General features: G+C 33.3%; 1 protein-coding gene across 1 annotated transcript in view; it reads right to left on the reverse strand.

Moving 5' to 3' along the window:
* Positions 1 to 277: 277 nt before the first annotated feature.
* The window catches only part of SLCO4C1 (solute carrier organic anion transporter family member 4C1), a 61,623-nt gene continuing 38,848 nt past the window's right edge, over positions 278 to 23,052 (reverse strand). Inside the window, exons 6-13 of the mRNA XM_045887183.2 lie at positions 22,803 to 22,921; positions 20,669 to 20,813; positions 19,862 to 20,057; positions 15,892 to 16,045; positions 12,148 to 12,338; positions 10,816 to 10,880; positions 9,005 to 9,142; positions 278 to 748 (exon numbers count right to left, since the gene is read on the reverse strand). Coding sequence (XP_045743139.2) covers positions 588 to 748; positions 9,005 to 9,142; positions 10,816 to 10,880; positions 12,148 to 12,338; positions 15,892 to 16,045; positions 19,862 to 20,057; positions 20,669 to 20,813; positions 22,803 to 22,921 — 1,169 coding nt within the window. The 3' untranslated portion in view covers positions 278 to 587. The remainder of the gene's footprint in view (positions 749 to 9,004; positions 9,143 to 10,815; positions 10,881 to 12,147; positions 12,339 to 15,891; positions 16,046 to 19,861; positions 20,058 to 20,668; positions 20,814 to 22,802; positions 22,922 to 23,052) is intronic.

Consider the following 23,052-nt stretch of genomic DNA (forward strand, 5'->3'; position numbering starts at 1 on the left):
AAGAAAATAATCAACCTATATTTTAATAGTTCAGTAACCTTTTATGATAAAGGACAGACTAATGTATATAAATTTAAAAACAAAATAGCTAGTTTTAAATTCATGAATATGTAATAGTAATAGTTCTTAAAAATCATCACATGAATTTAATTAGTTTACATTTTTATACCACAAATTCTCCTAAATAAGCCCAAACTACTGGCAATGATAATTAAAATAAAACAGGTTGCAAGAAGAACAGAAATGTCACTTTGTCTTTAAAATGTAAACTTTTAACTAATAATTGGCTATTTTTTCTAATTTAGTTTATTATCTTGTTATTTCACACCTGGACAATGGGAAGTGTCTGTGTGTGTCTGTGTGTGTGTGTTCTGAGACTTTGGGTGGGCTCTGAAGGCACAGGTCTGTTTCTTACATTAAAACAAAAATAAACAAGTCCATAGATGTACAGAAAACATATTTAATTATAAAATACCAACTTTTAAAATGTGATTGTCCATATTGGGTAGATACTGCTGCAATGGCAATGTGCACTCTTACCAATGATGGCCAATTTTCCAGCTGTAAAACAGTCTCCTTTTTCTATTTCACCCTTCATTTCCTGTATTGTTGAGATCACATTCTACTGAAACAGTACTCACAACTGTTTTCTGATTTTCAAATGATACATCTGTGCCTAATGGTGGCGGCTTATACAAAAAGACTGCACACCCATTGAAGAAAACGGTGATAGTTTTACAAGCAACACCTAAATATAAAAACAAAAATTAATCATGCATTTGGGCCTTTAAGTATTAGAAAAATGAATTCTCACTGAGAAATTCCTCCCAAATAGAAACCTACTTTAAAGAGGAGGAGTATATGCATTATAGTTCCATGTTTTAAATTTTTAAAATTTTAGAGAGAAAGGTGATATTCTTCAGCAAAATATTTCTATACAATTCAATGAACTAGACCTTAATTTTCTTTCTAAACATTAAAACTGTACAATAACTATTCTTTTCTTCATTATGATTGTACATTCTTATAAAGTATCATATACAATTAAATAAATCTATGTTCTACTTCTAGCTTTATTAACACCACATCATATGTATAAAAAATTGCAAGAAATGAAGTCAATGACAAAATAAAATGGCTTACAATATCCTTGAACCTAAATAATAAGTTGTAGAATTTTCACGTCCATGATGGAAAATAATTCTAAAAATAAAAAGGCTTTGGGTTTCTTAGGAGAAAGGCTCCACAAAATATACCATATTGAATACTCAACCAAATTTAAGTATCAACTAAAAATGTGAAACAATGAGATTCACTGCACAAGCTTTGTTTTCAAAGGACTCTGATTTTGAGCTTGGCTATATAAAGAGAAACTATTTCTGGCCAGAGTATAAGCATTTAAGTGACAGTTGAATAAACTAAATGGCCTCACAATATAGTTTCTTCAGTACATAATCTGTGTTAGCCATTAGTATTTTACTCAAAATGTGTGTTTGAAAAACATGAATTCTAATTGAACTAAGCATTTATAGATTTACAGGAAGACTAATTAGGTAGGTACTACCACGATTAATGTTTTTAGAAAATTTAAAGGTATATATGGTTTGGGGAAAAAAATTCTCACATTCACCACAGAGTAGAAAGGGGAACAATTCATTATTTGTATCTTCTAGTCAAAAAGTACATGCATAACCAATTAAATAATCTTTTAAACATAAAAACACAGTGAATAAAAAAGGTTCAACAAGTAAAAGTTGTGAAAAGATTAATTTTGCCTATTCTAGCCAATATTTACCCTCCTATTACATTTTTGGATTTATGTATTTATTTCTTCAGTGGGTATTTTATTATTTTGTCATTACAAATTAAGACATCATTCTCTGGGTTTAAATGCATTAAGATTAATAAGCTCTCTTGATACATGTGCCAAAATACACACAATGAAACTCACACATTATGTAATAATACATACATATATGTGTGTGTGTGTTCATCTAGGATTTCTCTTTTTATTGAATTATAATTGATGTACAACTTATATTAGTTTCAGATGTACAAGAGTAATTTGATATTTTTAAACATTATGAAATGATCACAATAGGTCGTTACCATCTGTCTCCATACAAAGTTATTACAATACTATTTTTTTAATTTACTTTTTTTTTTAGATCAGGGGCTGAGGGAGAGGGAAAGAATCTTAAGCAGGCTTCAGGATCAGCACAGAGCCCAACTCGGGGCTCAGTCTCACGACGCTGAGATCACTACCTGAGCCAATTCAAGAGTCGGATGCTTAACCAACCAAGCCACCCAGGCGCCCTTATGATATTATTGACTATATATCTTATGCTGTAAATTACATCCATGTGACCTATTTTATAACTGGGAATTTGTACCTTTTGCTCTCCTTCACCTATTTTGCCTGTCTGCTCACTTACTCCCCTCTGTCAACCACCAGTTTGTTCTCTGTATCCGTCTGTTTGTTTTGTTTTGTTTCATTTTTCTGGCTTTTTTAGATTCTATTTGTAAGTGAAATCATATATAATTTGCCTTTATCTGACCTATGTCATTTGGCATAATACCATCTAGGTCCATTTATGCTGTCACAAATAGTAAGATTTCATTCTTTTTATTGCACTGGATATATAAACCACATTTTCTTTATCCATTCAACCTACCAATTGACCCTTGGGTTACTTTCATATCTTATTTTAAATAATGCTGCAATAAACATAGGGGTACATACATCCTTTTCAATTAGTGTTTTTGTTTTCTTCAGATAAATACCCAGAAATACCCAGAGGTAGAATTACTAGATCATATGGTAGTCCTAGTTTTAAATTTTTGAGGAAACACCATACTATTTTCCATAGTGGCTGCACCAGTCTGTATTCTGACCAATAGTGCATGAGAGTTTCCTTTTCTCCAAATCCTCACCAATAATTGTTATTTCTTCTTTTTGATAATAGCCATTCTGAGGGGTGTGAGGTGGTATCTCATTATGGTTTTGATTTGCATTTCCCTGATGATGAGTGATGGTAAGCATCTTTTCATTTGTCTGTTGGCCATCTGGATGTCTTCTTTTGAAAAAATGTCTATGAGATCCTCTGTCTGTCTTTTAATCAGGTTGTTTGCTTTTGTTGTTATTGTTATTGAGTTGTATAAGTTCTTTATATAGTTTGGATACTGACTCCTTATTGGCCATCTCATTTCCAAGTATCTTCTTCCATTCAGTAGTTTTCCTTTCCATTTGTTGATGGTTTCCTTCACTGTACAAAAAAGCTTTTTAGTTTGACGTAGTCCCTTTGTCTATTTTTGCTTTTGTTTCCCTGGCCTGAAGAGACAGATCCAAAAAATTATTATTAAGGCTGCTGTCAAAGAGCTTACTGTCTGTTTTCTTCTAGTTCTATGGTTTCTGGTCTTGCATTTAAGTCTTTAACACATTTTGAGTTTACTGTTGTGTATGGTGTAAGAAAGTGGTCCAATTTCATTCTTTTGCATGTAGCTGTCCAATTTTTGCAGCACCATTTATTGAAGAGACTGTCTTTTCTCGATTGAATGTTCTTGTCTCCTTTATTGTAGATTAATTGAGCATATAAATGTGGGTTTAGTTCTGGGCTCTCTTTGGTGCAACTGTAAAAGGATTCTTAATTTCCCTTTCTCATAGTTTGCTGTTAGTACAGAGAAATGCAAAAGATTTCTGTATATTAATTTTGTATCCTGCAACTTCCAAATTTGTTTTAGTTCCAATAGTTTTTTGGTGGAGTTCCAATACTATGTTGAATAAAAGTGGTGAGAATGAACATCCATACTATGTTCCTGATCTTAGAAGAAAAGTTTTAGATTTTTATTGTTGAGTATTATGTTAGCTGTGGCTTTGTCATATATGGCCTTTATTATGTTGAGGTATATTCCCTCTATACCTACTTTGGTTAGAGCTTTTATCATAAATGGACGTTGAATTTTATCGGATGTTTTCCTTCTATTTTTGAGATGGTCATATATTTTTTTATCCTTCATTTTGTTAAAGTCATGTGTCACGCTGATTGGTTTGTGGGTGTTGAACAAACATTGCATCCCTGGAATGAATCCCACTTAGTCAGGGTGTATGATCCTTTTAATATATTGCTGAATTAAGTTTGATATTTTGTCGAGGACTTTTGTATCTATGTTCATTAGGGATATTGACTTGTAATTTTCTTTTTTGTAGTGTCTTTGTCTGGTTTTAATATAAGGATAATGCTGGGCTCATAAAACGAGTTTGGAAGTGTTCTTTCCTCTTCAATTTTTTTCAATAATTTGAGAAGGATAAGTACTAACTCTTTAAATTTTTGGTAAAATTCACCTATGAAGTCATCTGGACCTGGACCTTTGCTGGGAGTTTTTTGATTATTGATTTAATCTCATTACTAGCAACTGGTCTATTTTCTATTCAGATTTTCTATTTATTCAAGACTCAGTCTTGAAGATTATAGGTTTCTAGGAATTTATCCATTACTTCTAGGTTGTCTAATTTGCTGGTGTATAATTGTTCATAATATCCTCTTATGATCCTTTGTATTTCTGTGGTGTCCATGTAATTTCTCTTCTATCATTTCTGATTTTGTTGGGCTCTCTTTTTTCTTGATGAATCTAGTTAAAGGCCTGTTGATTTTGCTGATCTTTTCAAAGAACCAGCTCTCAGTTTCACCGATCATTTCTATTGCTTTTTTAGTCTCTATTCCACTTATTTTTGTCCTGCTCTTTATTATTTTCTTCCTTCTAAGAACTTTGAGCTTTGTTTTCTCTTTTTCTAGTTCCCTTAAATATAAAGGTAGATTGTTTGAGATTTTGATTTTTTTTTTTTTTAAGATTTTATTTATTTGACAGAGAGAGACACAGCAAGAGAGGGAACACAAGCAGGCGGAGAGGGAGAAGCAGGCTTCCCACTGAGCAGGGAGTCTGATGTGGGGCTCAATCCCAGGACCCTGGGACCATGACCTGACCCGAAGGCAAATGCTTAACAACTGAGCCACCCAGGTGCCCCATGAGATTTTGATTGTTTCTCAAGGTAGGCCTGTATCTGTATAACTACGAACTTCCCTATTACAACTGTTTTTGCAGCATTCCAAAAATTTTGGAAGATCGTGTTTCCATTTTTATTTATCTCGAGGTATTTTTTTAATTTCTCTTTTGGATTTCTTCTTTGATCCATTGGTTGTTCAGTAGCATGTTTTTAAATCTTCACATATTTGTGAATTTTCCACTTTTCTTCTTGTAACTGATTTCTAGTTTCATATTTTTTTTGTCAGAAAAGATGCCTGATATAATTTCAATCTTCTCAAATTTATTAAGATTTGTTTTGTGACCTTGCATGTCATCTATTCTGGAGAATGTCCCATGTGCATTTAAAAAGAATGCGTATTGTGCTGTTTTAGGATGGAATATATATCTGTATATATCTGTTAGGTCCATCTGATCTATTTAAGGCCAAGTTACCTTATTGATTTTCTATCTGGATGATCTATCCATTGATCTAAGCGAGGTATTAAAGTCCCTTACTATTATTATATTACTATTTCTCCCTTTACTACCGTTAATATTTGCTTTATATATTTAGGTGCTGCTATGATGGGTTTACAATGCTGGTTTTTTTGATCCCATTATGTAATGCCCTTTTTTGTCTTTTGTTACTGTCTTTGTTTTAAAGTCTATTTTGTCTGAGGTAAGTATTACTGTTCCAGCTTTCTTTTCATTTTCATTCTCATGGAATGTCTTTTTCTATCCCTTCACTTTTAGCCTGTGAGCATCTTTAGATTTTAAGTGAGTCTCTTATAGGTAGCATATACAAGGGTCTTGTTTTTTTATCCAGCCACTCTATGTCTTTTGATTATAGAATTTAATTCACTTACATTTAAAGGAATTATTGATAGGTATGTACTTATTGCCAGGTATGTACTTATTGCCATTTTGTTAACTGTTTTCTGGCTGTTTTTGTAGTTTCTCTCTGATCCTTTTTTATTCTCTTTCCCTCTTCCCCTGTGGTTTATTTTCTTTAGTGTTTAGATTCCTTTTTCTTTTCCTTTCTGTATTTACCATAATTTTTTTATGTGTGTGATTACCGTGAAGCTCACATATAACATATATATTTAACAGTCTCTTTTAAGTTGATGGTAACTTAATTTTGAACGTATTTCAAATCTTGATACTTTTACTCACACCCTCCATGTTTTAGATGTTTGATGACACATATCTTTTTATTTTATGTTCCCTTAACTAATTATTGTATTTTAAATTAACTTTACTAATTTTGTCTTTCACCCTTAACACTTCCATTATAAGAGGCTTATCTACTACCTCTATTATTTATTTACCTTTACTTCTGAGATTTTTATTTTCATGTTTTATTAATTAATGCCTTTCCTTTTTAGCTTAGAAAAGTCCCTTTAGCATTTCTTGTAAGGCCAGTTTAGTGGTAATGAACTTCCTTAGCTTTTGCTTACTTGGAAAACTCTTCAACTCTCCTTTAATTCTGAATGATAACCTTGTTGGGGAGAGTATTCTTGGTGGCAATTTTTTTCCTTTCAGTGTTTTGAATGTTATTCCACTTCTTTCTGCCCTTTGCAATTTCTGCTGAAAAATCTGCTGATAACCTTATTGGGTTTCCCTTATATGTAATTTTTTTTCTCTTGAGGCTTTTAAGATTCTCTATCTTTACCTTTATCATATTTTAATTATAATTGGTCTTGGTGTATTTACCTTTGGGTTCATCTTATTTGGAACTCTGGACCTGCATGTCTGTTTCCTTCTCTAGATTAGGGAAGTTTTCAGCCATTATTTCTTCAACTAATTTTTCTAGCCCTTTACTTCCTCTTCTCCTTCTGAGGGCCCTAGAATGGAAATGTTATTCCACTTGATGCTGTCCCAGAGGTCCCTCAAGGTATCTCGTCTTTTAATTCTATTTTCATTTTGCTGCTCTGAGTGTTTTCCATTGCTGTCTTACAGCTCACTGACTGATGCCTCTAATTCATCCATTCTGCTACTGAAACCCCTAGAGTATATTTTAGTTCAGTTATAACTTAACGTTTGGTACTTTCTTATATTTTCTACCTCTTTGTTAAAGTTCTCACTGTGTTCACCCATTCTTTTCTCAAAACTGGTGAGCATCTTTATGGCCATTGCCTTGAACTCTTAATCAGGTAGACTGCTTATCTCCATTTCCTTAAGGTCTTTTTTTCTGGGATTTGCTTTGTTCTTTGGTTTGGAATCTGTCTTCTCATTTTGCCTGTCTCTCTGTGTTTATCTATATGCATTAGGTACAATAGCTACTTCTTTCAGTCTTGAGGTAGTGGGCTTGTATAAGAGCTGCTTCATGTGGCCCCAAAACACAGTCTTCCTTGGTTACAGACTCAGGCCCTCTATGGACATCCCTCATGTGGGCTGCATGTCCTAGCTGTCTATAATAGGGATGCACCTGCTGTATGGGATAGGTGACACTCAGGGTACTCACCCAGCCCAGTTTTGGCTTGGTAGCTGTGTAAATAGGGCAGGGTTGGAATGTTCACCTGATCCAGCTGCAGCTTGTCTGCCACATTAGGAGGGTGGAGCTCAGGGAACCTGACCACACGTTTACATCTTGGCTGCTAAATGGGAAGGATGGAGCTCAGGAAGCTTGCCCATCCTAACTGTGGCTAGATCTCTGCACAGGGTGGGTGGGGTGCAGAGTATGTGTCCAGCCTGGTTACAGGGCAGGATGGGCAGAGCATGCCCTCTGGTGCTAGCAGGCTGGAGGAAGGGCATGGAAAATGGCACACCCTGATTCTGTCACCAGCAAGTTAGGATAAGACTACAAAAATGGTGCCCGCCAGGGCTTTTGTCCCTGGATAAAACCCCTGCAGGCTCCTGCCTCTCTAGCAGCCACTTTAAAATTACTAAGTGGGTCTTCTGTGCTTATGGTCTGGGTGCCTTTCATTCTGTTGCTTTTGTGCTGGATCTCAGGATGAGTGGGTTTGCACATGAACCCTTTAAGAGTGGAATCTCTGTTCCCTATAATTCTGTGTTTCTCTTGGTCTTAATCCCTATCGATTTTCAAAACCAGATGTTTGGAGATCTTGTCTTTCCAGTGCCAGTCCTCTGAGTCAGAATGCCTGTTGTGGGACTCAACCCCTTCGCTCGTTGAAGAAGTGCTCTTTGTTTATGGAATCCTTCCCAATTGTGGAGTTATCATGTCTGGGGTAAGATCATGGGCAAGGCCATGTCTCTGCCTTTTCTACCCTACTCCATGTATCTCTTTTGTCCCTTGTTATGGGGTGCTGTGTTCAGTGCTAAGATCCTTTTCTTCAGAAATTATTCTACATGTAGCTATAAATTTGTTGTGTTTATGGGAGGAGATGTGTTTAGGGTCCTTCTGTGCCACCATCTTGAAACCTCTACCTCCATTTTTAATTTAAATATATAATTTTAGGTTGTTTTTAAATTTTTAAATATTAACTCTTACAAAATAGATATATTGGTCTATTTCCTCAATCTTCATTGTTATTTATTGTTTAACCAAGAGTATCTAAGACAGACTACCAAAACCAAAAAGGGTTAAACATCATAGCTAACCTTTTAAACTATAAAAACATTTCTTACAACATGCTTTAGAGCCAAAGGATACTTCCTACCTCAGCTCTAAGTGCTTTCCAAAGCCCAGGTACCTAGATGACAATCATTCCAGAAAGTTTCTCAGAATTGTCTTTTAGCTTTTTGTTAGTAGACATTCAAAACAAATTTTGAGAGAAGTTGTTTAAAAAAAATGTATGTGATTTTATGAAAGCTAAAATGTTATTCTCTTCTATTTTAGACTGAGCCTTACAACTCATTAAAGTCTTTCATAACTTGCTGTGATAAATGATCTCTGCTTCAGAACTACAGGATAGCCCAACAGCACGGACTGAACATTACAAAACTTAAGTAAGTAACAGCAAGATCTTTTTCTCTTGACATCATAAATTTAATCTAAAGTTATGAAGAAATCACCACTTACTTATGGCTACTAGCATATGGGCCATCTTGATGTTATTATAAATCCAGCAAGCTCCTTTAGTTCCACATTCATTAATATCCCACAGAATACATGTGCTGTCTATTGTGACACCAAATATAATTGGTCCAGGTATTGTGCCTAGAAGAATTATATGTGAAATACACAATCAGTAAAGATTACAGTCTATAGTTAACAGGTTTTTATATACATGGTTATAAATATATTTTATGTAAATAAGACTAGGAACTAATCTGTCCATATACAGATCAATCAGGTCATGTGCAAGTAAAAGCGATAGAAAGAAATATAGATAAAACATTCTAAAATAATTAAATAATTATATATTTCTAATCAACTCAGAAAGTTATTTTAATAATAAATCTGGCATATATTGGGTTAACACTTAGCTAAGTAAATATTTTAATCCACTGCTTTTCTAATTTTTCTAATTTAATGACTATGCCTTTGAAATTAGCTGTTCTACTTTTTTTAAAGATTTATTTATTTGAGAGAGAGAGAGAGTGAACACAGGGAAGGAGAGAGGGAGAGAAAAACTTTAGCAGACTCCTCACTAGGCTCAGAGCCCGACACGGGGCTTGATCTCATGACCCTGAAATCATGACCTGAGCCAATATCAAGAATTGGATACTTAACCAACTGTACCACCCAGGGGCCCTAGCTATTCTACTTTTTAAAAATCGAAATTATTGATGTGTTATGTGTATGTGCATGTGCATGCATGAGAGTGCACATGTGTATGCACACACACACACAGGCACACACATTCATACCAACATGAATACTCTCTCAAACATACCTCCTCCCTCGCATGAAGTCATGAGGTAATAAACTTTCACATATTTAAGGAGTTTCCAACTGTTACAAATCAAATACATTTCTTAGACAAAGATTTCAACTACATCCAGCCCGTTCTTTCATGACCTGCAGCATGATACAGAGTCAAAGGAGCACTGGACTGAGAGTAAGGATATCATTTTCCTAGTTTCTTTTTCACCACGAATTGTTTAACTATGGGCAAATCCCTAAATCTCTCAGAGCCTTAATTTATTAATCTGAAAATTGGAAAGCTGGTCCAAGTGATCTCTAATGTCCCTGCTTCTGGTTTTTGTTTTTATAAATGATTTCAGTATTATCTGTATAATACTGTGGGTATAATCATATACACATATAATTATGTATATAATACAGTATTTCTGTCCTTCTACTTCTTTCTACATCTGGAATCTTATAAAAATTTCCATAAAGTCTTTCAACAATTCTCAACTAGCCACAATATCTATGCCAAAGTTTCATTTAAATACTTTAACTCATTATTTTTCATTTCTAATACAATATAATTATGTCCCAAATGGAGATAAATGCTGGGAAGAAAAGGAATTGCCATAGCTATAAATAAGATTTCATCATAATTTATATTGGTAATGGGCTTTACATGAATAGAAAAAAATTTACGTATTTTACTATGCTCTATTTTTAAACGTGTGTTCATGATCTTATGTTGTACTTTAAATAAATATGACACACTCTTTAAAGTTACATTTGTAACAGAATTGGAAACAACAGTTAACTAATTAGGTAGGTGAAAAGTGAAGTCATTATTTTCTTATGTGATATATAAATAATACTATATCTTGAATATTAGAAAACAGCTTTCTTCAATGACAATTAGGCAGTTTTCCATGGTATTTAAATTAATTATTTTCTTGGCACATAATGTAAGTGAGTAAACCAATAACACTAACGAACAAAAATAACCAACAGTCACCAATGAATTAAGAAAAAGAGCATACCTAATAATCGAAGCAGCATAAACTGTATTCCCAATGCTAGGGACCGCTGCCTGTAATGAACACACCTGGAGATATCAAATACATATTAAACCAAAAGTGGTTGTATCGTATATTTGCTCTTTGAGCAAATTTATTTTTATACCAGCTTAGCATTTCTAGATTAAAATAAATGGTATGTGCATTAAATAAACTATTTGTAACAGCTTATATACAGTTCAACCTTTCTGTAATTATAAAAGAAGAAAAATAGTATGTGAACGAAAAACACTACAAATATAAGTAACACCAAAAAGGGACAAATAAAGTTTAACAAATGTATTGAATATGTACGAACTGTAACAAAAGTAAAAAAGAAAGGACATGTATTAATAAGACTTATTTTTAACTATCCCTTAAGTCACAAGTAAATAATTCCTACTCTAACTTACTAACTTTGAGATAGAAGTCATATCTATGGGATAAGGTACAAATCTGGGTCAATGTAAAATAGTTGCTGAGGCTCGATCTGATTTTAGGTAACGGTTATCAAAGATGAATAAAACATGACGCTGGCACCCAAGAATTACATAGGAGATAAAAGAGATCAACATGTAGTTGAAAGGTAATGCAGATAATTTTTCAAAAATGAAGTTTTAAAAAAGCATTTTCTTAATTCTCTAAACAACTCCAGTGTCCACGTAGGATAATGTTAACAGACTATTTAGTACTTCTAGACAGAATCTCTAAAATTTCCAATTGACAAAAAAGTGTGTGAAAAGATAGTATCAGGGAACAAAAACTGAAGCTAGAATTTGTTAGGAAAGACACAGAAAGGCTGATGAACTTATGACAGCGCAGACAGAAAATAGTTTTATCAAGTGATGTAGAAGGAGAAAGAGCAACTTGAAGCTCAAAACACTGTTAAGAGTCAGGTGACAGCTAGCTTCTCATCCAGCAGAGCACTGTTTACAGGAAAGCTGAATATCACAGCACCTACTACATAAGGTAGAATTCTGTCATTCTGATTCTGACATATGTGGAATGCACTGCATTTCCATCATACTCAAACACAGTCCAACAGCTTCAACTGAAGGGTCATGAAAGAGGCAGAGAAACTAAAGTCAAGTATATTCCAGGTAGGCAACATCAAGACATTTTCACATACATAATCATATTTAAACCTCATTCATCTGGGGATCGATGAAACAGGTTTTCCACGCCATGGAACTAATGATCTTAAAAGAACCAAATTAGTATTGGAACTAGCGGTCAATAGAAACCCCAAATGAACCCTTGAGTCCATTTTCTTTTCACCCAACATGTCTTAGGGATGGCAAATTTCACAATATATACCTTAGGATGGACACAGTTATAGGAGTACCAGCCATAAATGTAAAGATAATTGTAGCAAAAAAAATGCCAAGAAAAACGGGTAACTTTGCACATCGATTTTCACATTTTCCAGCTTTAGCTTCAAAATCAAAATTTGCCAAAGTAGGTGTCATTTCTATATTCCTTTCAATACAGGAACAGTTGTAATATACCTAGAAATATTAGACAAGAAAATATTGAAAGCACTTATCTTGAAAATATATATTTAAAGATTATTTATTTATTTATTTGAGAGAGAGAGAGAGAGAGAGAGAGCAAACAGGGGGAGGGACAGAAGGAGAGGGAGAAAGAGAATCCTCAAACAGACTCCTTGCTGAGCACAGAGCCCAACACAGGGCTCCATCCCAGAACCCTGGAATCATGACCTGGGCCGAAATCCAGAGTCAGCCACTTACCCAACTGGGCCACCCAGGTGCCCCTCTTGAAAACATATTTTATCATTTTAAGTTATGTGATCTCTAGACATGACAAACATTTTACACAGTCTTAATCTATACACAACAAATAATGCTGAGAAAGAATAATTAACTTTTAAGAAATTAAGTGAAAATAAGGGGCCATATTTATGGCCTGTATTTGAGTTTTGTGTTCATTGTTTCAAATTGTAACCTACTATTGACTCATGACTTATAATATAAATTGACAAGAATACAGCAATTACCAGATCTCACATTCTAGACTACTTTTAATGGCTCATAACTGTTCAAATAGTTTTCCATTAAAGAAGGCAAAGAAGCATGTGGAGTGACAATCTCACTCTCCACATTAGTTTGAAAGGATGAACACTGTAATTTTAACAAGTGCCACAGTCAAATCAACTAATACATCACAAGTCTCTAGGAAAAAAAAATACTACTTTCAACTAAATTACTATAACTTTCTGAACTTTTTGTAATTGTTTTACTAAAAGCAAAAGCAAACTATATGCCTTCTAAGATGACATTTTTATAACAATAAAACATAGAAGTTATTACTTCATTATCCTGAAAGCTATTTTATATGTAAATATAAAATATTAACTATTTAATATATACATACATACAAATTAATAATCTAAAGTGTTGGAAGGTAACACGTTAAAAGATCACAAGTATCACTTTTATAGGAAAAGAATTGAGAGTTTAGGAAGTTCGTAAGGCATAATTATTTTTTAAAGGTCTTTTACACCTCAATTCTATCCTTACTATAAATCTTTTTACAAGTTTAAGGCCTCAATAAAGTTAGAGTAAAGCCAAAGAAGTCAAAGGGAAATGGTCCTTTTATTATTCTGAAGGCCAGAAACCTTTTTTCAGTGCTAAAGCTAATCTAAGGCCACTGGTATTGATTCAGGACATCCAAATACACGGATGACACTCCCACAATGGAATATTACATGCTCAGCAATGGGATATATCAAATAATGAAGAAATGTAGCCTTTTAAATTTTTAAAATAAAAGTATTTTCTATCTCGATGTAATTTTACACCTCTCTTACATAAAAACGTATACAATTTTGCTTGCTTATATAACTATACCTAGCTGTCAGTCAATATCTGTTTTGTTGTTTGGGTCACTAGTGTGAAATATAAGACTAATATTTCTGTGAACAAATGTACATAAGTATTTACTATACTATTATCAATGCATTTTGCCTATTTGAAATATGCCATTAGGAAAAAAAAAAATCCTGTGAAAAAATGAGTTGTTACGTGGACTAAATGGACATGAAAAAGCCAGGACAAATAGAAAATATGAAGTCAAAATATTTGTTTTTCCTAAACAATCCCTAGAAGACAATTTGCTAGTTAAGATGGCAATTACAGTATTTGGAGAAAAATATAAATATCAAATTAATCATATCAAAATAACCAATACCATTTAAAATGTGCTCTGGTTATTAGATTTTTTTTTTCTTTTTTGGGGAGGAGGTTTCCATATACAGGATAGTATTTGTGTCTAACGTTTTCAGTTATGTGAGTAAAACCCTACAAATATCTCCTTGTGATCTTTTCCTAAGTAGAGTCAGTCAGTAATAATTATTAATCATATTTTATACACAAGAAAATAATACCTACATACACCTGCCTCTCAAAGGAACAGTTAGCTACCTTACTGGTAGTTCTGATTCTATAATGTGCATCATGCTCATTTGTGGAATTCGATTTCTTGTAACTGACACAAACACCTAATTTTCTCAACCTGTTTTGAAACTAAAGCAATCCCAGATGTCTACCGGTTTGAAGGCATGATAAACTTCAGACTTGAGAGCTCAAAAATCTTCCTGATGTCTTTTATTTTTCATAGGCACCTAACGGTAATGATCTAATTAGTTTTATCCCAAGGATTAAAACTGCACATATGGCATCCAAGTCTATTAGGCCTACTATGATTCACCAGACATTTTTTTTCTGTCATATTTTTTAGTGTTCTTAGATGATCATTTAAAAAATCTATAACCTAGGTAATATGAAAAAATGTACATTGTTTCTCATATTCTCACACTTCTTGCAGGAAGATCAAATCCTAGTATGTTCAAACTTCTACTGTATTTATTGCACATAAAATTATTAAAGATATGCATATATATGCACATGCACATACACAGATTTATGTATGTATTTATGAACATACAAATGTATATAACCACACACACACAAACACATCCATGTTGGTTTTAGAAGAAATCTGAAGTAATTTTATGGATCGTTTCAATTATCTATTTCTACTTATTTACAAAGAAATCTTTTCTTGCAATCTTCAACTTCTCTTTATATGGGAAAATGAATGTCATTTCATTATTCTACATTTCAAATATTCAAGATTGTGCTGTTTTGTCATGTAATTCTTATATATCTTATTCATTGTGATCTCTTATATCATAGTATATATTTCCCTCAGGTCTTCTTAAAGTTATCACATTATCTATTAATGCATAACATATGTACTACAAATAATCTGAATGTTATTTTTTCCCCAAACTCTTAAATTTAGCCAAGATGAAATCCAACAAAATTCTATTGGATTCTCTTAAACCATTTAATTGTTAAAAAAATCATATATAGGTAAACTAATATGCATTCTAATCTAGAATTAAAAGTAAATTTGTATTTGAGAATTAATGATTTGGGTATTTTAAAATGAATCCATGGTGCATCATATCAAAGCAATAAATATTTATTATGCTTCCATTATACACACAGTATTTAGTAAGAATAGAAGTTCTCGGACTTCTGGGGCATAAAGTATGGCTGAGAAAAAAATAAAAAATATAAAAATGTAAATAATATTTCACTACTGTAACAGAAGTAATGTTACAAAGATGGATGTGAATAACTGCAAAACTGATTTTTCCACATTCAATGCATCTGAGATATAAAGGAAGAAGGGTCTTTTTCAGCTGGAGTGCTCAGGTGCTTAAAAAAAATATATATATATATATATACACACACACACATAATTAAAGTAAGAACGCTTTGCATGAGCTCTACCCTCTTAACAAATTTAAAGCTTACATTATTGTTGATAATAGTTACAATGTTGTACAGCAGATCTCTAGAGTTTATTCATCTAACTTGACTGAAACTTTACCTCTGGCTTCTGAATGGAGGAGGTAGGAGAGCAAGGGAAGAAGAAGCACTACATAATTCCACTAGAGGAATAAAGATGGCCATCCATACTTATACAAACACACTGCCTCATTAAAGTAAAGTAGAAGACACAAGTTACCTTTAGATGTCTTTTTGAAATATAATTTCTACAACCTGCAAAGCAGGGAGAAAAATACTGGATTCCATCTCCTCCACAGACAGGATAATAATATGATCGCAAGCAATTACAATTGGTATTACAAGGAGCGGTCAAGTTTCCCAGTTTTCCTGTCCTGTGAACAAGAAATGAAATAAGGGCAAATTATCTATGTTATAACTTTTAATGAACAGTTCAGTAGCATTGCTATATCTTGCCATTCAGTCAATTTACTCGCTCAACACGTATTTAGTTACTGAAAGAATAAAACAAATAAAATGTCTGCCTTTTCACATAGAATTTAATTTCTTATGGGAGAGAGAGTAGTATAAACAATACTTATATAATGTATGTCTGTGATAAGAAAAACAGGCAGAGTAAGCAAATAAAACAAGGTTTCTCATTTGGCACTAGATTATTCTTTCAAGGGGTGGCAGGGAGGGGCTTGATGATTTTGTGGATTGTAGGATGCTTAGCAGCATCCCTGGTCTCTCTACACACTAGATTTCTGTAGCAACCCTCAGTTATGACAACCAAAATGTCTGCAGACATCAAAAAATCTCTCTGGGGCGTGGGCAAAATTTTAAACCTAGAAGCATGAATAAAATAATGGTATTCAACATACTCATTTTATCAGTAGAAAAACTAGGGCCCAGAGAGATTAAGTTACTTTTCTGTCTTTGCCAAATATTCCCGGTTCCCAGGCTCAGTTCTGTTCCATGCTGCTTCTTAATAGGATGCAATATCTTGGATAAAATAAAGGGTTACCTTAAGCAAAGACACTTCTCCAGTCCCTATTTATTCATTCATTCAACCAATAAACATTGAGCAAATGCTGGACCCTATGCTAGGTATCAGGAATACCTGCCACAGGCTGCTGCTAGATTTCTTTTTCAAGCACTGTTTTACTCACAAAAGAAAGCATTATGGTCTACTTACAACTAGCTTACAATATAAATAGAGAAGTACAGCGACTAGAAAAATACTACCTCTTCAATTCTAAAAAACAACCTCTATAAACATTTTTAAATTTAAATTTTCCAATTTATAATTCTCACGTTATGAATAAGTGACTACTGAGAACATGAAAATATAAGACAGTATGATGCAAACTTCAGTAGAAACAGAGAAATACAGCATATATTCCTTTTTCAAACCTATATAAGCCACTTAACCCTATATGTTTTATAAGGATTTACTGCATGAGGTAAAGGGGAACCTGTTATTAGGAAAATAGCTAATGCTTGCAAAGTTTATTAAATGGTCTTAATATATACATAGTATTTTAAAAATATATAAAATATTTAAAATTTTAAAATTTTTGAATATTTAAAAAATATATACATGTGTATAAATGCACACTTTCATATATATGAGTAACACATTTATCACAAGTAGAATTTAAATGCTAATTTCTTATTTGAATCCAAACTATCCTCTAATTATTCTTCTACCATAAGCAAAGATTTCCCTAAACCTATTACAACATCCTAATAGGTATGTTTCTTTAAGGCGCTGTTTCAGATAAGCAAAGAAATTCTAGCTAGAGACCGGATAGAGAAAAAATACTGTGTACTTACTACAATATTTCATATTTTATGAAGTTCTAAGTATAAAGTAAAACACAAATCACCACCAACAACAGATTACCAAAACAGACCCAAACTGCCTAAAGATTGTCAAGGCAATAAAAGAACCATGGGAAGTTTTAATAACTAACAGATTCTAGAAATGACAGTCTCTTTTCAATTGCTGTGTCCATATTAAGCATTTAAGAATGAAATTATATAAAATACTATAAATACTAATAATATCCCCTGAAATAATCAGTATTGCTGATCTTAAGTTTTTTATATATACTGTTTAACAGGGTTTTAAATGAACTTATCAATAAGCCTAACTTAGTACATAGTCAAAAAAGCTGTTTTTAACCACTTGTGATTACATGGCAAGGGCAAAGACTCTTTGCATCACTCTACTAGAAACTACATTTTCATAACTTCTTTCTTCCACTAAGCTTCTTAGTCTAGTCTTCTTTCCATATACTACTTTTTCTTATACATGTGTTTCTTGGATGAGGCTACACTGACTAAGCTGCCCATGCTATGTACATTTTAATATGCAGCATGCAGAGCTAAAATTGAGAATTTGGGGCCACGGAGAAAAACAGAAAAAAGCAATCTGACAATGTCTCACTTCCTTTGTGACATTAAACTCTATCTCTATTTATATCTAAACACTCACACCCCTCAAACTGGCACCTTCTCACTTGTCTTCCTTCCTGTCCATAGGCTAAAGACAACTTATTTGGTAGTAACTCATGTTTAAGGTTAAAAAATAGCAAACAGATTCATATCTACATCATTCATTTTTCAAGGTGATTAACTAGTCTTAAACTATCCAGAACTTTCTAAAAGGAACATACAAAAAAACAAGTGGTTTCTCGGGATATGTTTGGGTAGTTTGTTGGTGTGCACGTCAGGTCTGCAGAGCTTACCTCCACCCACATTCAACATTTCCAGATACTTTTTTATTTACAGACACATGACCTAAGTCCCATTCAAACTGGTTCCTGAAGACCTAGCCTTTATTTTCTAGCATTTATGGCTAACATATTCCCTTTGCCTTTCTCTCTACTCAAAGCTCTTTTTATCCTTAAAGGATATGTAAGCCCATACCCTTCCTGAATCTTATTAAAGGAAACTGAGAAGCTCTCCTTTTGAATTTCATAGCCCTTTGTATGTCTCTCATTACCTAATGCATTGTTCATTTACCATTTTGTTTCCCAATCTCTCCTGCTGCATTCATTGTAAACTCCTTTAGAGCAGAGATTTTGTCCTAAAGGTCAGCCAGAGGATGTGGTCAACAAATGTTGAATAAATGTAGTGGAACTGAACTTAACATTGCTTCAGAATGCTCAACGTCTCATGTAACAGAATGACAGAAATGCATAGCACCTGCAAATCGTAATTGTTACGGGCAAACTCATCCAAACAAAGTACATTCTATTTAGGTTCTCTGAATGCCATATTCTACAAAACTGGAGTCCTTGACCTGGATGGAGTACCAGCTCCCTCATCAGCCTCAAACACATGCAATGAAACATTAAAGCAACAATGCAGGCTATAAATGCACCACTGGGCAACGCCCTCCTGCCTGATCCCCTAAGTCATGGTTTAGGATTTCAAAACCAAACAAACATGGCAAAGAAATAAAATGATCACATCACTTATAGGTTAAAAACATGTTTACTGGTCAGAACAAAAAGTCATTTATTTCTCTACAATAAACATGAACTCCTACAGTAGAAACAAAAATAAATAAATAAATAAATAAAGTAGAAACCATAATCATTAGTATAACCTAGGACTAGCTTCATTTTAATTTCTCTCCTACACTATTTTCAACCCACCTAATACATGAATTTCATCATAGGGAGTCACCTCCATTTTTAAAGACTTAGATCAATAGCAATATAAAATGTAAAATTCTCCCTAGGATGTGAATCCCTTCAGAGCAAAGACTCTGTTATATTCAACTCTGTATCCTTGAACGTAGTACCCAGGATAGAACAGGTGCTCCTTAATTGTTCTCTGAATAAATACCCAACATTTAATAAGATGTAGATTATTTAAGTGAAGAAACAAAACAAACCTACATATTTTTTAGAGGAAAAAGTCTTCCAATTGGGATGGGTTAGCTCAGTGATGGGTATTAAGGAGGGCACGTATTGCATGGAGCACTGGGTGTTTTACAAAAACAATGAATCATGGAACACTACATCTAAAACGAATGATGTACTGTATGGTGACTAAGATAACAAAACAAAAAATGAAAAATAATAAAATATAGCCAGTCTTTCATTATTTGATTCAAGAAAGCATATACTTCGAAATATGCACATCGTTTATAACCCTGATATTAATACCAAAAAGCAGTGAAATATATTTACCCATTATACAATTCAGACACACCGGCAAATTGCTCATTTTCACAGTTGGCATAAACAAATACAAAACTCAGTGCAAACGCAACTAAAGATGTGAGCAAAGCAAACTTCATTGAATTTTTACATGTCATTTTGAGTTTTGAAACAAGGACACCACCTAAAATCTGACCAAGAGCAGCTCCAGGAATTAAAACAGCCCCTGACGAGAAAGAAGACACAGAGTGAGAAAACACACAAGTGTACTCAGTTACTCATATGACAATTGGAAAACATCAAAAACAAGCACAGTATTGTTTTAACGAATACTATCATGCAATTTAGAAACCTATAAGTAAAATAGTGGTTATGTCAAGAGATTAATAAAATTAATGTGTTGGATATTAAGATGAGCAAATATTCTCTTTAGTTACACAGCCTCTGTAATTCTCATTCATACAACAGACTAATGTCAGAAAATCAGAAACCTGGGCGCCTGGGTGGCTCAGTCGGTTGAGCGACTGCCTTCGGCTCAGGTCATGATCCTGGAGTCCCGGGATCGAGTCCCGCATCGGGCTCCCTGCTCAGCGGGGAGTCTGCTTCTCCCTCTGACCCTCCCCCCTCTCATGCTCCCTGTCTCTCATTCTCTCTCACAAAAAAAAAAAAAAAATCTTTAATAAATAATTTGAAAAAAAAAAAAAGAAAATCAGAAACTTGTATGAAAATCAGTATAAATTTTAAAAAGTGGGCTATCCAAAATGATACACTGTTCTAATAAACATTTAATGCGGTAAAGTAAAATTATTAAACTCAAACCAAAAGGAAAATGTTTACCTGCAAGGGTGGCTGCAAAGCTGGAAGACAATCCAAATTGATTTTCTATAAATTTAGGTAAAAATGTAGCAAACCCAGTAGTAATTAAGGCTTCTGAAGCAGTTGAAAAAACTAAACACATAAAGACAGTATTCCGCATCAAATTCTAAGGAAAAAACATAGTTCATCAAATGAATAACTATGATTATACTGCAAAATATAGCATTAGAATAGCAGCATGATGAAATGACTAATTTTTAATAAATACAATTATCTATAAAATTTCAGCATTTTCTCCAGTACAAAAGCATAACTATGGAATATTAATAGCTTTATATATACTATGTTGAGATCATTTATATGTGCAACACCTAGAGAACTGACAGGTGATTCATCAGGGTGATTGTGCCTTATCATATGCAGGGACTGGGTAAAGGATTTTCAAAGCCAGCTTGGAAAGATTCCCTTCCCCAGTCTACTATAAATCTCCATACATTAAATCTACCCCTTGTCTGATTTATTTTACTGTGTTTTGAATTTCCATGTCTAGTAAATGAAGAACTCAACTACAAGCACAGAGGAGAATGGTCTCTAAGTTATCAAATTTATATTGTTCCATAAGTAAAGGACTCAATAGTTAAGAACATTAGGTAGTTATAATTTTAAATATGGATTGCTGGACTTCTCAGAATCTTTTTCATTTATCCGGGAGACTATAGGGATTAATAAATCCAATTTATCTAACCATAAAGTAAAGCCAAATTATAGTTCTGGAATATTAAATGCAAAAAATTTCAATCAAACAAAATACACACATGTACACACCCACACACAGGAATGATGAAGGGGCAAGATAGAGAGTGAGAAGTCAGATCCAGATGATCTAACATAAGAATAACAATAGCGACAAAAGGAGAAAAAGTACCTGAATGAAAACATTCACTATTTTTTAAAAATAATAATAGCAGAAAATATTTAAATCTTCATATTAAAAAAGATAATGGATTTCTGTCAAGGATTAATGAAAAAACACATATAGTGAGGTAAAACCTAACAAACTGCCTGAAATTAAAGATAAATGAAAAAATGTATGAATCTGTAAATGGAGATAAAAAAGAATCACACTAACATGAAACTTCTCAACTACAACACATTTAAGTAGAAAAGAGCAATATAACACCCACAGACTTCTGAGACTAAAAGAATATGATCCGGAAGTGTCCATCTAGTCAAAATATCATTTAGTATTCAAGGATACTCAGATGGTATCCTGCCTGAGGAAAACTAGCAATAAAATACCATACCCAGAGAGATCTGATTGAGAATTGAGACGTCGAAGCATGAAACCGTAGGAATAAAAAAAAGCAGCAGGGAGTAATAACCCTTGATGGCAATATACATAAGAATTTATAAAATAAATAAAATTTTTATGAAAGAAAACAGTAGTTGGAACAATCTCAGCAAAACACAAGAATTTGCCTGCATGGGAGAGAACAGAGAGTTGAAAGGTGGGATAAACGGAGTTAGAACATTTTAAGTTTTCATTTGACGGGGAAAATAAAAATAATTGAAAAGTAAATAATTTCAAATCTTGAAAAGGTAAAATTATAAACTCCTGTATGTATAAAACTTTTATGATGCTAAATGGAAAGAACGTTTTTCTGAGGAGTACAACAGAACAGACCAGAACACTTGTTTCTTCAACCTCAAATTCAAACCAAGTAACCACTAACTGCCACTTCTTTCACAACGGAAAAATATTGGCTTGACATTCTCAAATATATATTTACAATTCAGTGATAACTGATCGATCCATTACATGAGGGAAATGGCAAGGAATAATGATTGGCTATAGCGCTAATGAGGAACCACTGAATAATGATATTTGATATCAATAAGTTAACTCATGTTCTTTTAACCGTTCTACCCTGGAATAGTTCTCATTTACTCAAAGCATAATAAAATTAAATCTGAAGTCATTTATTTATAAGAGCTGGAACTATAGTAAATAGGCAAACAAAAATGCATCATGAAAATATTTGTGTGTATATATGTATATATTTATTCATGTATATATGTAATATATACATATATCTACCTATCTATAGGTGCAGGAGGGTGTGTGTGGGGGGCTGTGTGTACAGTGTTATTTTACCTTTAGAGCAGCTGGAAAATCTTTCAAACTTGTTCCAAAATTCTCCTCTGTGTGTTTTAAGGAACTATGCCTTTCCTGATGAGTCTGGCAAATTCTTTCACTATGAATTTTTGCTGTACCTAAAAAAATAGTAAATGGACTCGCTCTATCACTTCATTCTTCATTTTTTTAAACGCTTACTTTTTAACTGACACACACTTCTATAAATATATAAATTTTGTAACGTAAGAAGCCAGTTCCTCTTTATCAA

Source organism: Mirounga angustirostris, unplaced genomic scaffold, assembly GCF_029215605.1.
Source record: "Mirounga angustirostris isolate CCGP_5_RB_7025 unplaced genomic scaffold, mMirAng1.0.hap1 SCAF_7, whole genome shotgun sequence".
NCBI lineage: Eukaryota > Metazoa > Chordata > Mammalia > Carnivora > Phocidae > Mirounga > Mirounga angustirostris.